At 33.4% G+C, this 13,232-nt stretch overlaps 1 protein-coding gene across 3 annotated transcripts in view; it reads left to right on the top strand.

Annotated features, from left to right (window-relative positions):
* Window positions 1–13,232, top strand: part of FBXW7 (F-box and WD repeat domain containing 7) — a 192,273-nt gene that overhangs the window by 160,798 nt on the left and 18,243 nt on the right. For 2 of the 3 annotated variants that reach the window (XM_019641224.1, XM_019641225.1), the window contains 2 exons: window positions 4,424–4,506; window positions 7,479–7,620. In XM_019641224.1, the coding sequence (XP_019496769.1) occupies window positions 4,424–4,506; window positions 7,479–7,620 (225 nt within the window). Of the gene's footprint in view, window positions 1–1,493; window positions 1,978–4,423; window positions 4,507–7,478; window positions 7,621–13,232 lie in introns of those variants that run through there. The other variant, XM_019641226.1, reaches the window with a different exon arrangement.

The following is a 13,232-nucleotide window of genomic DNA, read 5'->3' as shown; positions in this document are numbered from 1 at the left end:
GGCCACTTTTTTTTTTTTTTAATCCTGAGCTCTCTAAAGCCTCTAATAAAAGGGTTTATGGGTCCATTCCTAGCAGTTGAATTTTTAAAATTTTTTTGGTAAAAATAAGAGATTTCTTTTTTAAAGGAATTTTCTTTTGAAGAAAGCTAACTGTTTATTTAGAAAACTAACTTCTGCTGGGTACATGGATATTTTATTTCTGAGGGTAAGGATTCATTTAAGAGCCAGGTGGGAGATTTTTTTAAAAAGATAACAGACTGTAGAATATAATTTCCAGGAGAAGGCCCAAGGTGTGCTTCTTCACAGAATTTTAGATTATCTTATTTCATTTATGTTTAAAGGTAAAAGACACTATACTGACTGTTTTAGTTATAAGGGTAAACATTTATTTTTTTTTTAAATTATGGTAACCTAGAGTCATTTCCCAATGAAAATCATTAATACCATAGCAGAGAATATTAAAATGTGGTAAGTCTAAATAGTATTTTTTTCTGAAGAATTTCTAAGTACTTAAATTAACTACAGGCATAGAGTTTACTTGTAATAAAGAATGTGAATGGGGAGGGTAGGAGTTAATTAACTAGACCCTTAATAATGGGCCTTTCTAGTCCAAGGAATCTTATAATTGCCTCTGAAGCTACTTGTGTAGCAAGTCGCAAGATGAAATATCGATACATAGATTTGTGTGGTAGTCACTAAGAAAAAGGTTGCCTTCAGGCCAACTTTTATACTTTTATTGTTACGGGAAATGCCTTTTTAATGATAAGCAATATGTATTGTCAAAATAATTTTGGTGGTAGAAGTCCAGTGTCTCCTGTTGACTCAAGATTAAAATGAACAGTAAGGGTAAGACTCGCCAGTGAGCACAGTTTTGCTCCCTTTGGAGAAATAGAGCCTTTAACCAAACTTTATACACTTAGTACTAGTTTGTTGATTTTAAAAAATAGTCTCATGATTACCAAGGATTGATGAAGTATATGGTAATTGTCTTGAAAACTATGTTTTAAACAAATGAAATGGAAAAGCATAGGGAATATTTTCACAAAATCTTAATATAAGAAATAAGGAGGTTGAAAAAAACAGCATATAATTTCTGCAAATGGTATATGCTCCAAACTGGTTTACTTTATTGTAAATCCCCCCAAAGAATATTTAACTACTCCCCCAGGGATTGCCCATTTTGTACCATCCAAGCTACTTGAAAAAATCTGATCAGCCTGTGCTAGGACTGCAATAGGATAAGTTAATGAAAATAGCCTGCTTTGCTTCTCTGTTGGAGGGACCGGATGAAAATATATTCCATTTTCAAAATGCTTCTGAAAGGACTTATTAGTGGAAATGATGCTTGCCATTTAAAACTCTGCAAAAAGGCAGGTTTTACAAAATGTAAAAATAATCTCCTGAAAGTTTGGAAGGGGAGCGGGGGCTGTCGTGTGGGGGCGGTCTCATTTGCTGCCCACATCCTCCCTCTGTGCAGTGCGTTGTGTGCTTACGGGCTCCCTGGAGCGGATCACCATATAATTGATGTGCAGTCTGCATTGCTGAATCCTGGACTGCACCATTCTATGTTCAAGGGAAGATGTAATCTGATCCCTCTGCTGCTGAGGGAGGAATCTGTTCAGTCAAGGCTTTGACAGGGCAGAGTCTCCTCCAATAATCTTCTCGCTTCTCTCTCATTATTCCCTCGAGTTCTCCTCAGTCAAGCTGCATGTATGTATGTGTGTCCCGAGAAGCGGTTTGATACTGAGCTGCATTTGCTTTTACTGTGGAGTTTCCTTGCCGGTTCTGCTCCCTAATCTTCCTATTCTGACGTGCCTGAGCATGTCCACATTAGAATCTGTGACATACCTACCTGAAAAAGGTTTATATTGTCAGAGACTGCCAAGCAGCCGGACACACGGGGGCACAGAATCACTGAAGGGGAAAAATACAGAAAATATGGGTTTCTACGGCACACTAAAAATGATTTTTTACAAAGTAAGTAATCGGTTTTCTTCCTGTGTTGTATGATTGTGTGTGTGTGTGTGTGTGTGTGTGTGTGTGTGTGTGTGTGTGTCTGCCTGCCTGAGAAGGAAAATCTGTATCATCAGAGATGGCTGCAGTATCCTCTAATTTTGGTGGGTGGCTAGATGTCTGGTGTTCTGTTTTATATTGTGAATGTAAGCAAATAAGGGAAAGACGTGAGCTGTAAAAAGCTTTAAATGTAAAAGAAAACGTATATTTGAATTTGAGAATTTTTCTCTAAAAATATATCCGGACTTTGGAAATGTGGCTCCGTTAAATGCTGACCTGGAAATACTCTACCCTTAGTTGGCTTTTTAGTGAACCTTTTGCCTTTAATTTTTCTGTGCCTTATATATATATATTTTTTTCTTTTTTCTTTAATTGACTTTTAAAGTGTGGAATTGCTAGAATATTTGGTATTTATGTTTAAAGAGATCATATTTACTTTCTGCGCCCCTTTAAAAATTGCACAATTAATTTTTGGTTCTAAACTCAGTATTTTCAGTAAACAGTATAATGTTAAAAGACTTCTGTAGTCATACAGAAAGTGCTTTATTTTATAAAATATTCTAAAGATAAAAAATTCTTCCTCAGTAGTTCCCTTGTTATGCATTTCGGGCATTTTTATTCATTGAAGGTTTTTTAAGATGGAAATAAAGTTTGCTTGTAGTGGCAAATGGCATTTGCACCAATGTATTTACAAGATATCCAGGGAAGTTCTGAAAGCAGTATTCCAAACTTAATTAGAATGAATATCAAAGTTTCTCATAATAATTTCAAAAATAAGAATCTGTGGAAGTTATAAAAAAAACCCCTAGATTTTGAAGGTAATTTGTACTGACTGACCTTTCTGATGGATACATTTGTATGTGTACGTGTATGTCTATAATTTATGCACATGCAAGCACGTGGCTACCTATGTATTAAATCTTATATTTAGTTTCTTTTTTTATTAAAATTATTTGGAGAAAGAAAATCATGATTTTTAAGAGGAATCACTTTAAAACACTGTGATGAGTACAAAAAGTTCTGAAGGGTTGAAATAAGATCAATTCCATTTATTTCCAGTAGGTATTTCATGAACTAAGGTATAAATTGTGGATGAGCTTGTTGTATCCTCACCTCTAGTCCCTAATATTCTAGGAGCGTCCCTTTATTTTGGAAGACTCTTCATGATGATAAAAACATAATCTTTATTATGGTGTGGTTCAAAACGATTTTGAGAGTTTTTTTGGTCCTCTTTAATATTTACAGTATAGCATTGCTGTGTTATGATGTTCCCATGTGAGGCAATAGGTAAGAAACTAAGGCTGCTGCAAAGCAAGGGTTTTCACCTTATTATAAAAATGAGGATAGCTATCTGTCGCTCCGAGGGTTTTCCCTGTAATTTTCAGTAATACAGTAATGAATTAACAGAAGAAATCTGAGAGGGGTTGTCGAAATAGAAAAAGTTGAATCTTATATTTTATTTTCTGGTTTTATAATATATGTATAGTTAAATAGTTAGATGACTTCAGTTAACCAGTAGTGAAATACAAAAAAATAAATATTTCAGCATTGATGTTGACAAAATACAATTCTGAATATATTTACAGTATTACACATATATAGCATACAGAAATACTTTAAAGCTACAAATGTTGGCTTTATCTTACAAAGATGCATTAACTCATAAATCTTTTTTGTTGTTGCTTTTCAAGTTAGAATGTCCTGAGTGAGTATCTTTCAGTAGAGTATTTTTTGTATAAATACCAATCGATGGGTTTTTTTCCACTTTATTATACCATCTCCAAATTTCTCTAATTACAGATTTACTTTTTTTTACTGTCCTCATTGCCCATATTCATTGCTTTATGCCTTATAATTACTTTTCAAGATCATTTTATTTGCATTGTTCTTTTTACCCTTTATAATAATGTGTGTTTTAATTCAGTTACTGTTACTTCCATTCTGAAATTTTGAATTTTGTTGTTTATTTTATCTTTATTAAAAATTGTTTTTAAAGGAAAACGAAGGATCAGTAAGAAAGGCATGTTAAATGTGGTTCTTTTCTGTGTGGATTAACATGACATTTTCCCCTATGTTGGTTCTTAAACTGGAAAATGTGAAAGGTATATTACTCTCAAGGAATGTATATATGATGGCTATCAATTTTTAATCACCATACCCTGTTCTTCTGGACAAAATGTTTTGTGGGAAAATTCACCTTTCCAGTCTAGTAAAGAGTAAAACAAAGTAGAACTAACAGAAGAAACTATGAAACATTTATTTTCTATATTAATTTACTATGCCTAATTAACAGTGTAGGCATATGAAAATTTAAGATTTTTTTTTCAATATTACCAGTGATGACGTTAAAATTTGATAGTTGGGCAGGTGATTTTTTTAAAAAACATATTTTATTTGTTTTACCTTATAGATGAAAAGAAAGTTGGACCATGGTTCTGAGGTCCGCTCTTTTTCTTTGGGAAAGAAACCATGCAAAGTCTCAGAATATACAAGGTAATATTAAGTATAATAATTGATTCTCTCATGATTCTCATGTTTCTTTAAATAGTTGATGATTCTAAAAGCATTTCTTTCCGTTTATTCTTATAGAATTATAATGTCATTAGTACTGTTGACTGTTTAACACATTTTGAGATCACTGAAGATTGGGAAATACATCACTTTAAATAAGGAGAAAATGTCTACCACTGTAGCTTTATATTTTTGTTACTAATACATTGAAGTAAGGCACAGAAGTTCTCTTTATCAACAAAATTTTTAAATCACAATTCGTAAGGAATTCTAAAAAGTAAATCCAAAAATATGAATATGAGCAAATGTGTCTTGTTACTATAGCAACAGCTGTTCTAGGGTAGATATTTATATATGCAAAATTGAAGATACATTTACTAGCAGTGAAATAAACCTCACAGTTACTAACTAAATCATATTTCATGAAGTTACTGTGTTAGATATCCCCTTTTATTTACTTGGTAGGTCTTATGTTTTTAACACATACATTTCTACGCCAGTAGAATAGTTTCCATAACAACTAAATACAATTGTAGTCTTGTTTCCTGCACCATTCCATCATTTTTGATTTTGCATCAGTATAAAACTTTTCCCACTCTCACGCTAATTAGGCTAACTTAAGCACATTATCTATTACCCAGCCAATTAAAAATGGCTTTGGATGTCACTTAGAATGTGGTATTTTTAAATTTAAATGACAAAAGTATCTTAAGAACTTTTTTTAGTCCTTTTTTGCATAATTGTCACTTCTTTAATTAACTGATTGAGAGTTATATAAACCATAAGAACTTTATGATGGTGACATTTCTTCTTTTTTCCCAAAATATTTTGATTTAGTTATTTTTATACTGTAAGATGCAGTAAAATTAACATTGGTTAGGCATAAGTTTTTGTGATCATTGTTAGAGATTGCATCTCTTTTTTCAGTTTATATATTTTTTTCAGTCAGTATAGAAAATATTTCTTTCAAATGCTCCTGTATGAAATTTAGAAATCATAGTAATTAAAATAGTTTTATATACAAAAATGCAGAGATGATACAGAAGAGAAAAATAAAGCTATCTCTTATTAGGAAATGCTTTTTGTGTGATTTTTTTCCTGCTAACTGTCCCCCTCCCTCTTACTTACCCTTTGCCTTTTGACAATTTCACCATGTTTTGGCACTTCCGTCAGAGGATGTGGAGTGACAGACAAGTGAAACTGTTCACTTCATTTTTGCTTTTTCCTTCTAGTCTTGATAAAGTATTTCTTGATGAGAAAGATGAGTTCAATATTTTTTTAATGTATAGATTTCGGTTAGCCATATAACTTTTGGTCTTCTATTAATATGGCTGTTACCAGGACAAATGTATTAAATTGCTCAGTTATTTTTAAGGCAGCCTATAAAATGAATGCTGAATTTTTACTACAGAAAACATTTTAGTAAAATTTGTCTTTATTGCTCACTTTTTATATTGAGAAAGCACCTGAAAAAGTGAAAGTTATATTTTCAGCCTTTTAACATATATTATTAAAGCAAATCAAACAGCATATTATTGTAATTTCTATGTCTTTAGATACGTTATCAATATATATTTGTTGTTTTTTAATTTGTTTCACAGATTTTCTAATAAAATAAAACTAATTTTCCATCATTTTTATTAGAAAATTTAAGTTATAATCACTCTTAAAAATTATTTTATTTCAGAGAAGAAAATAGAGCTTACCTTGGAAATTTGATATATGAAAAGTTAATTAATTGTTGAATGTTAGAGATTGCCTTAGATGCATAATATTAAAAGATTTAAAGGTGACCAAAACGAAGATTTCTCTGTAAAATCTAGTGACTGAGATACATTTTTAAACAAAATATTGAGATATGCTGGAGAGAAAAGAATTGGGGGAATTGTTTCATTAGTAATTTATCAGAGCTTGATATTCAACTGTTAGGATATAATTTGTATGTTCTTTGGATTTAAAACACTTTATTATCATAGCTCAATAAATTTAAGATGATTTTACAAATGTAATTTTTTAACTGAATCTTTCTCTCTTAACTGCCTCTCAAATGCATATGTTCAGTATTTATCTTGATTTTAAATAATTCAATTAGGTGTTGAAATTAGGAAGTAAATTTTAATATATTAATAGCAGTTATAACTATACTACTCCTATTAATCAGACATTTTAGGAGAGTTGAACAATTTTAGAGATAGATCATCTAGTCTTACTTAATCCTTCATTCTACTAGTGGTTTCAGGTTTTCTGAAATTCTACTAGAATTTCAGGTTTCTTTAAAATTGTCTCCAAATTTAAATTGTTGGATAAAAGTGTTTAGATGAACTCGTTTAATTTTGCACATAATGTGTTTTCAATACATACCTGTTTTGAGTAAATACATTTCTAATCAAGGCTTGCTCCTTTTCAAGTATTATCTAGACTAAGATTTATAAATAACAATAGAAAATTAGAGAGAAATGGACAAATGCTATAAACAATTTCAAAGTCACCTGGGGCAAACTAAAGGAATAATGTGACTAGTGAAATGTTCAAAACATTTGAACGTACTATTTCTACATACGAATTTTTTAAAGCGTTTATAGGTCTCATACTCCGTTTTTATAAAGAAAATTTAAACTTTTACCTAATTATGTCACTGAAGAGCAGTCATAAGAGAAGTGGAACCTGTATCTTCTAAGGAAATATTTTAACATTTCAACAACTTGCAGTTTTGCCATAGAGATTCTGTCATTTGGTTTCAATTAACATTGCTGGGATGATAACAGGCGGTTATGTAGGAGGGAGGAAACTTTAAGAATAGCAGAATAGGTCTTGTGTATCCTTGTTCTTTGGGAATAAGCAAGAAAAATAACAACTTGATGTTTGAAATATGCCAAATCATCATTCTTATTAAATTACAGCCTGTTATTCTGAATAAATATCTATCTTTGCTTCCTTTCTTGTATTTTTTGTAGTACCACTGGGCTTGTTCCATGTTCAGCAACACCAACAACCTTTGGAGACCTGAGAGCAGCCAATGGCCAAGGGCAACAACGTCGCCGAATTACGTCTGTCCAACCACCCACAGGCCTCCAGGAATGGCTGAAAATGTTTCAGGTGACATGTCAAAACACTTGAAATGCTTCACTTAATTTCTGCAAAAAATAAGGAGTTATTCAGCCATGAAAAGAAACCATCACATGCTACACCATGGATGAACCTTGAAAACATTATGCTAAGTGAAAGAAGCCAGACACAAAGGCCGCATATTGCATGATTAAATAGCAGAAAAGGCAAATCCATAGAGAAAGAAAGTAGATTAAATGATGGCAAAGCTATGGTGGGAGGGGAGGTTGAGACTAACTGCTAATAGGTACAGGGTTTCTTCTTGGATAGTGGTGATGGTTGCACAGCAAAATGGGTGTGCTGGGCACCACTGAAGTGTGCATTTGAAATGGTGAATTCTATCTCAATTTAAAAAATGCTATTAAAAATAAGGGAGCTCATTTTAATTTTTAAATATATTAATCAGGAGAGTCCAATGCTTATTTCATGGAAATGTGCATTTGCATTTCCTTTATTCCTTTTTAGATAATAAGAACTTTCTTCCTTATCCCCTTTATATTTAGGTTTCTGGGGTTGCTAAGTGTTATTTTTGTTCTGAACTGCATTACTTGGAATATAAGCATTTCAGAGTAATGTTGAGCTCTGCTAATTAGTCACTGGTGGTAATTTACCCATCAGTATCACCCTGGTAGCCTCCAAGAGTTGATGTATCTTCTTTTCATTACGCCATTCTGTGTATGGCTTCTTCTGATTACTATATTTTAGTAGCATTTAAATTCTTTGAAAGTTCACTGAGATGATTAGCTACAACCAAACCTTAAAAATTATGAATTTTGTAACTCATGGTAGTGATATTACATTGCTTTATCTCATCTTCCAGTGAGATAATGCATATAAATCAAGTATTTAGCAAAATAGTTCGCATGAACTAAACACTCATTTATTCTTGGTGAATAGTAAATAATATAAATGATGCAAAGTGAAGGTATCTGTGATATTAGCCACCATTCTAATCTAAAATGAATATATTTCCTTACCTTGACCTCATTGTGGTATTTTATCAATATATAAAGAAATAATAGTTGAAAAAGAGGGTACTGCTTTATTTCATGTTTCAGATTTCAAAGGTGTTCATTATGTAAATCCTAATATTTTAAATACCTGGGCAAAAACTAAATACATTTCCCGCTAGTTTTCTTCTGTAGCTGGAAAACTCACGCAAAGCAATGTTGCCTTTAAATGGGTTTTAAAAACTGTTTCCTAACCTTCAGGTGATTTCAGAGACAGTAGGATAACCTTTTTTTCCCGGTTGGTAACTGAAAAGTTAGAGTAGTGAGCAGTGGTTCTTGACGGGGTGGGTGAGGGGGGGATTTTCCCTTGGTTGAAATATTTTTGGTTGTTACAGCTACAGGGGCAGGACATTGCTGGCATCTAGTGCGTAGAGCCAATGGAAGGGACAGACAGCTGCCCACAACAGAGTTATCTGGCCACAAATGTCAGTAGCACTGAAGTGGAGACTCTGGGTTAGAGGAATGAAAAAATGTATTTTACTGTTATTGCAATGTTATGAACCACTACAATTACAAAGAACTGGTTTTTGTTCTTGTTTTGTTTTCATAGTCGTTTATTAATTAAACTTACCTTGCCCCAAGAATTATTCTCTCTCCTCCCAGGTTCATGATTTTTAAAAAAAATTTTTTAAGTTAGTTCTTTTTCTATGCATGCCCTCAGAAGTCTCAATTTTTTTGTTGCATCCTTTAAAAAAGAAAGTTATCCATCAATAAGAGGTGATAATAGAACTCATACATTTATAGAGTCTGAAAGAAATACTTGAAGATTTTTGCCATCTCTGATTAAGCCAAGGAAATGGGAGTGTGAGTGTGCGTTGTCAATGCTGCGCATGCATGTAGTGTGAGCAGCAGCACACGAGAGTCGTGCACAAGCTGATTTCATATCATCCTTATAAGAAAGTGCCAGCATAAACAAAAATTACGCTGTTTTATCATTATTGTAGACAGCCTTCAAAATACTTCTTTCATATGCAAAGCTTTATTTCTTACCAGAAGGTAGTTCAGAATGAGATTTAAAATAAGTGTGGGCCCATTGTTTTCCAATATTCCAGAATATTATTTGTTAGCCATTTAGGTTTTTTCCCCAGCTTTAATAGAACTCTCTCAAATATTGATATATAAAGTAGGGGGCATTTGTGCACTATTTTGCAGTGAGTTTTTTAGAGAGTCCTTTGTACAATGTTTGCTTGTTTAGCTAGCTCATGCTTTTCTTAGTGAAGTGTCCATGTTACCACGTACTGTTATGTCATCTGAGATACCAAGGTTATTAGATGCATCCCAACTTCAGAAATACTAATTCCTTTTTTAAAACAGCTTGTTTCTTAGAATTAATGAGATTCAATGAATTAAAGATTATTGGGCTACCTTCTGTTCTGTAAAAAGACCCATTTGATCGTTTTTCATATGAGAAGTAGATGGAGTGAAGAAAAGTTCTGTTAGTAGGAATAACGTGTAGAATTATCCCTGCAGGTATAGTACTACGTTGTTGTTGTGTTTTTTTTTCAGATAAATATTCTGTAGTAAAGAAACTTACTCAATAAAAGGTCAGCTAGACAGGTAGATCAGGACCTTAGTCATTTGAGCATCATGTCTGCCCCTGACATACCCAGGGCCTCACTGCCCTTCATTTTTAGGGCTGGTGCCAAAGTAACAAGAAATGAATCTCTTGCTTAAAGGCTTACAGTGCATTCATGCCTAACTTGTAGAGAGAGGTGATTCCAGAGTAAGGTGGGGGAGTTGTGAGTTTACCTATGTGGTATAGGTGAGGGATAATTAAACTGGCATGATTTCTACAGATGTGCCATGAGGGCATTTAATGGTGACTTTTCTGTCGCATAACGAGCAAAATGGGAGAATTTGTCCCCTTGCTGTTCTGCTGTTGCTTCTAAGGCAGTGTGATACAGCATTGTTTTTGTCCAGCTCCATCTCTGCTGACAAAGTACTCAATTTATAAATTGAATGAGAACAAATGACACACCATTTTGGATAAAGGAAAATTGAAACAGAATGCTACTGCAAAGTAGAAGTGCAGATTAAAAACAAAACAGAAAACCCCAGAAATTTTGGACTGTTTGAATTTTTAGTAGCCATTGGTTCTGCTTTTTTTGGGCAGTCAGATTGATGCTTCAGATTGTTAATCTTGGGGGAGAGGATTGTTCTTTTTTATTGTTGTTTACGCATATGTCATTGGTGTGTTACTATATGGTTTTGCACTTGAAAATTTTAAACTAGGTAAAGACAAATAACATCAACATTCTCTTATGTTGAAAATTATATTCAGAGGCATTCTGATATAATGAGAAGCATAATATGACTTAGGAGAAAAGCTCGTAGTACAAATTCTGGCTTTGCCTCTTAATAACTGCATAATTTTGTTGATATTACACCTTTATTTTCATCCTCTGTAAAATAGATATAACAGTTAAAAGTTGTCAGAAGGGAGAAAACGTAAATGTGCTTACAGCTAGCTATACTTGGAAATATAGTGGCGACTCAATAAATGTTAGCTTTCTCTCTTGGTCAGGAAATAGCTTTTGCAAGCCTCAGTATTCTCAGGTCTAAAAGGGCTGTTAACGTAACATTAGCTTCATACCGATGCCATGAGCCTAACATTATTAGTATTATTTTAATGAAAGCACATTTGCATTCATTGAAACTGTAAATGTACTTTGAAAATACCAGTTATACTCAAAATATTGTTTAAAATGATAAAGTAGAAAGTGCTTTTGTGTTTTGAAATTAAAAGTGGAGTAAAAACTACTCTATTGAAGGATTTAATCATTTCATGGTAATACTTAGGAATTGTACATGTTTTCTAACTTATTTTATTTAGATTTTTTGACAGTCAACAAAATATTAAAACAGAATAGTGCCAAAAGAAAATGAATTCAGTATTACTTTGCAACTGTATTTGAAACGGTGATCAAGAAATCTTGTTGTATGAGGAGTTGAAGAAAGTCGTGTTTTTAGCCAGAGAAGACTAAGGGAAAATGTTGTGTCTAACATTTTGAAGACTTTCATATAGAAATACAATCAGGCTGATTCTTGATTTTTTTCAGAAAATAAAACCTGGATCATATTCTTTGGGTCAGATTTTGATGTAAGTTGAACTTAACTATTAGAACTGACCCACAGTAGAATGGGAGGTAGTTAAGTTCTCCACTCCTGGAGCTGTTGAAACAGACTGGATAACATTTGCTGGAGGAACTAGAGAAGTGAGTTCTTTACCACATGAAATTCAGGCACAGTATGGTCCGAAGTCATAAATTATATGTCTGATTGGGATACTAAGGATCACCCAGTTGTTACTGGTCGGTTTCACTGCTGGTTTGTGAATCACTTGTGTCAATCCTGGTTGAGCTGTTTATTTAAAACATAAAATGTCCTTAGCCTCACCTTGACCACTGAATCAGACTCTTTGATAGTGGGTTGTAGGACTGAGAGATTCTTGCATTCCTCAACCAGCATTTGGGAACCACTGGTCTGGACCAAGCTCCTCATTATACAGGTGGGGTCTCCCACTCAGACTTCCATGTGGTTCCACAGTGAGTTTACTGGTGAGACCCAGGCCCCTGATGACATTTAGTGTTTCTTCCGTTCTTCTGTCCTATGTGTATTGTCTAATTACCTGAATCACTTTCATTGACAATTTTCAAGTTTGCATTTGCAATTTTGTCCACAAATTAAATTTTGTTTCCCTTGATCCTTTCTGAATTTGGAATGTTTTTCCGATCCCCTTTAATATGTTCCCACATAACTTTACCGTGAAAGACCAAAGAAAGATGCTTTTTTCTTTTTCAGGACAACTACTTTTCAGAACAGAAACAAAATAATTATTATCAGAAATATCCAACAATTTTTGCAGATAAAGAAACTCAGGCTGCAGAGGTTAAATTGTAACTTAATTAGTGGCAAATCTCCTCCAAAAGTTGGATTTTCTCATTTCCAATTCAGTGCTCTTTCCACTATTCCTCATTACAGGTTGGTGTGGGTTGGTGTTATTTTGTTTTAATGTAGTTATTAATTGCAAGATTTTCAAGTTAATACATACATCCCTTACTGCTAAACCATGTATATATACAAAATTTGGATCCAGTCTTGGAACCAGACTAAGCAAGCAAGTTCTAGAGATATCCTCAAATATAAAGGATAGAAACTCTCTAGAGAGAGTTTTGAGATAGTGCTGGTGCACTATTTCATGACTCTTTGGGAATTCATTCATTTTTTTTCAGCAAATATTTATTGGGCACTTGTCAGGTTCTAAGCTCTCCTTTGGATCTGGAATATATTGGGTTGTCGGAAAAGTCATGACTCATTTTTGCAATGAAAAAGAGAAAAAATACATCATGACTTTTCCAACAACCCAATAGTAATGAACAAAACAGGCAAAAAACCCCAGTTTTGCAGAACTTACATTCTAGTCTGGGGGGATGGAGTGGGGACACAGTTGGAACTGGTTTGACAATTTTAGAAACATTGTCCAGAGAAGATCTCAGAGAAGGATTTAGGGAAGCAAGCCATGTCGGTAGGTAGGGAAATAATGCTCTAGGGAACAGAACAGCAAGTGAAAAGGCTCTGAAGCACAGCATACTT

This window comes from Hipposideros armiger, unplaced genomic scaffold (genome assembly GCF_001890085.2).
Source record: "Hipposideros armiger isolate ML-2016 unplaced genomic scaffold, ASM189008v1 scaffold_58, whole genome shotgun sequence".
NCBI lineage: Eukaryota > Metazoa > Chordata > Mammalia > Chiroptera > Hipposideridae > Hipposideros > Hipposideros armiger.
Note: the sequence above shows the minus strand (reverse complement) of the source record. Positions and strands in the feature narration are given on the sequence as shown.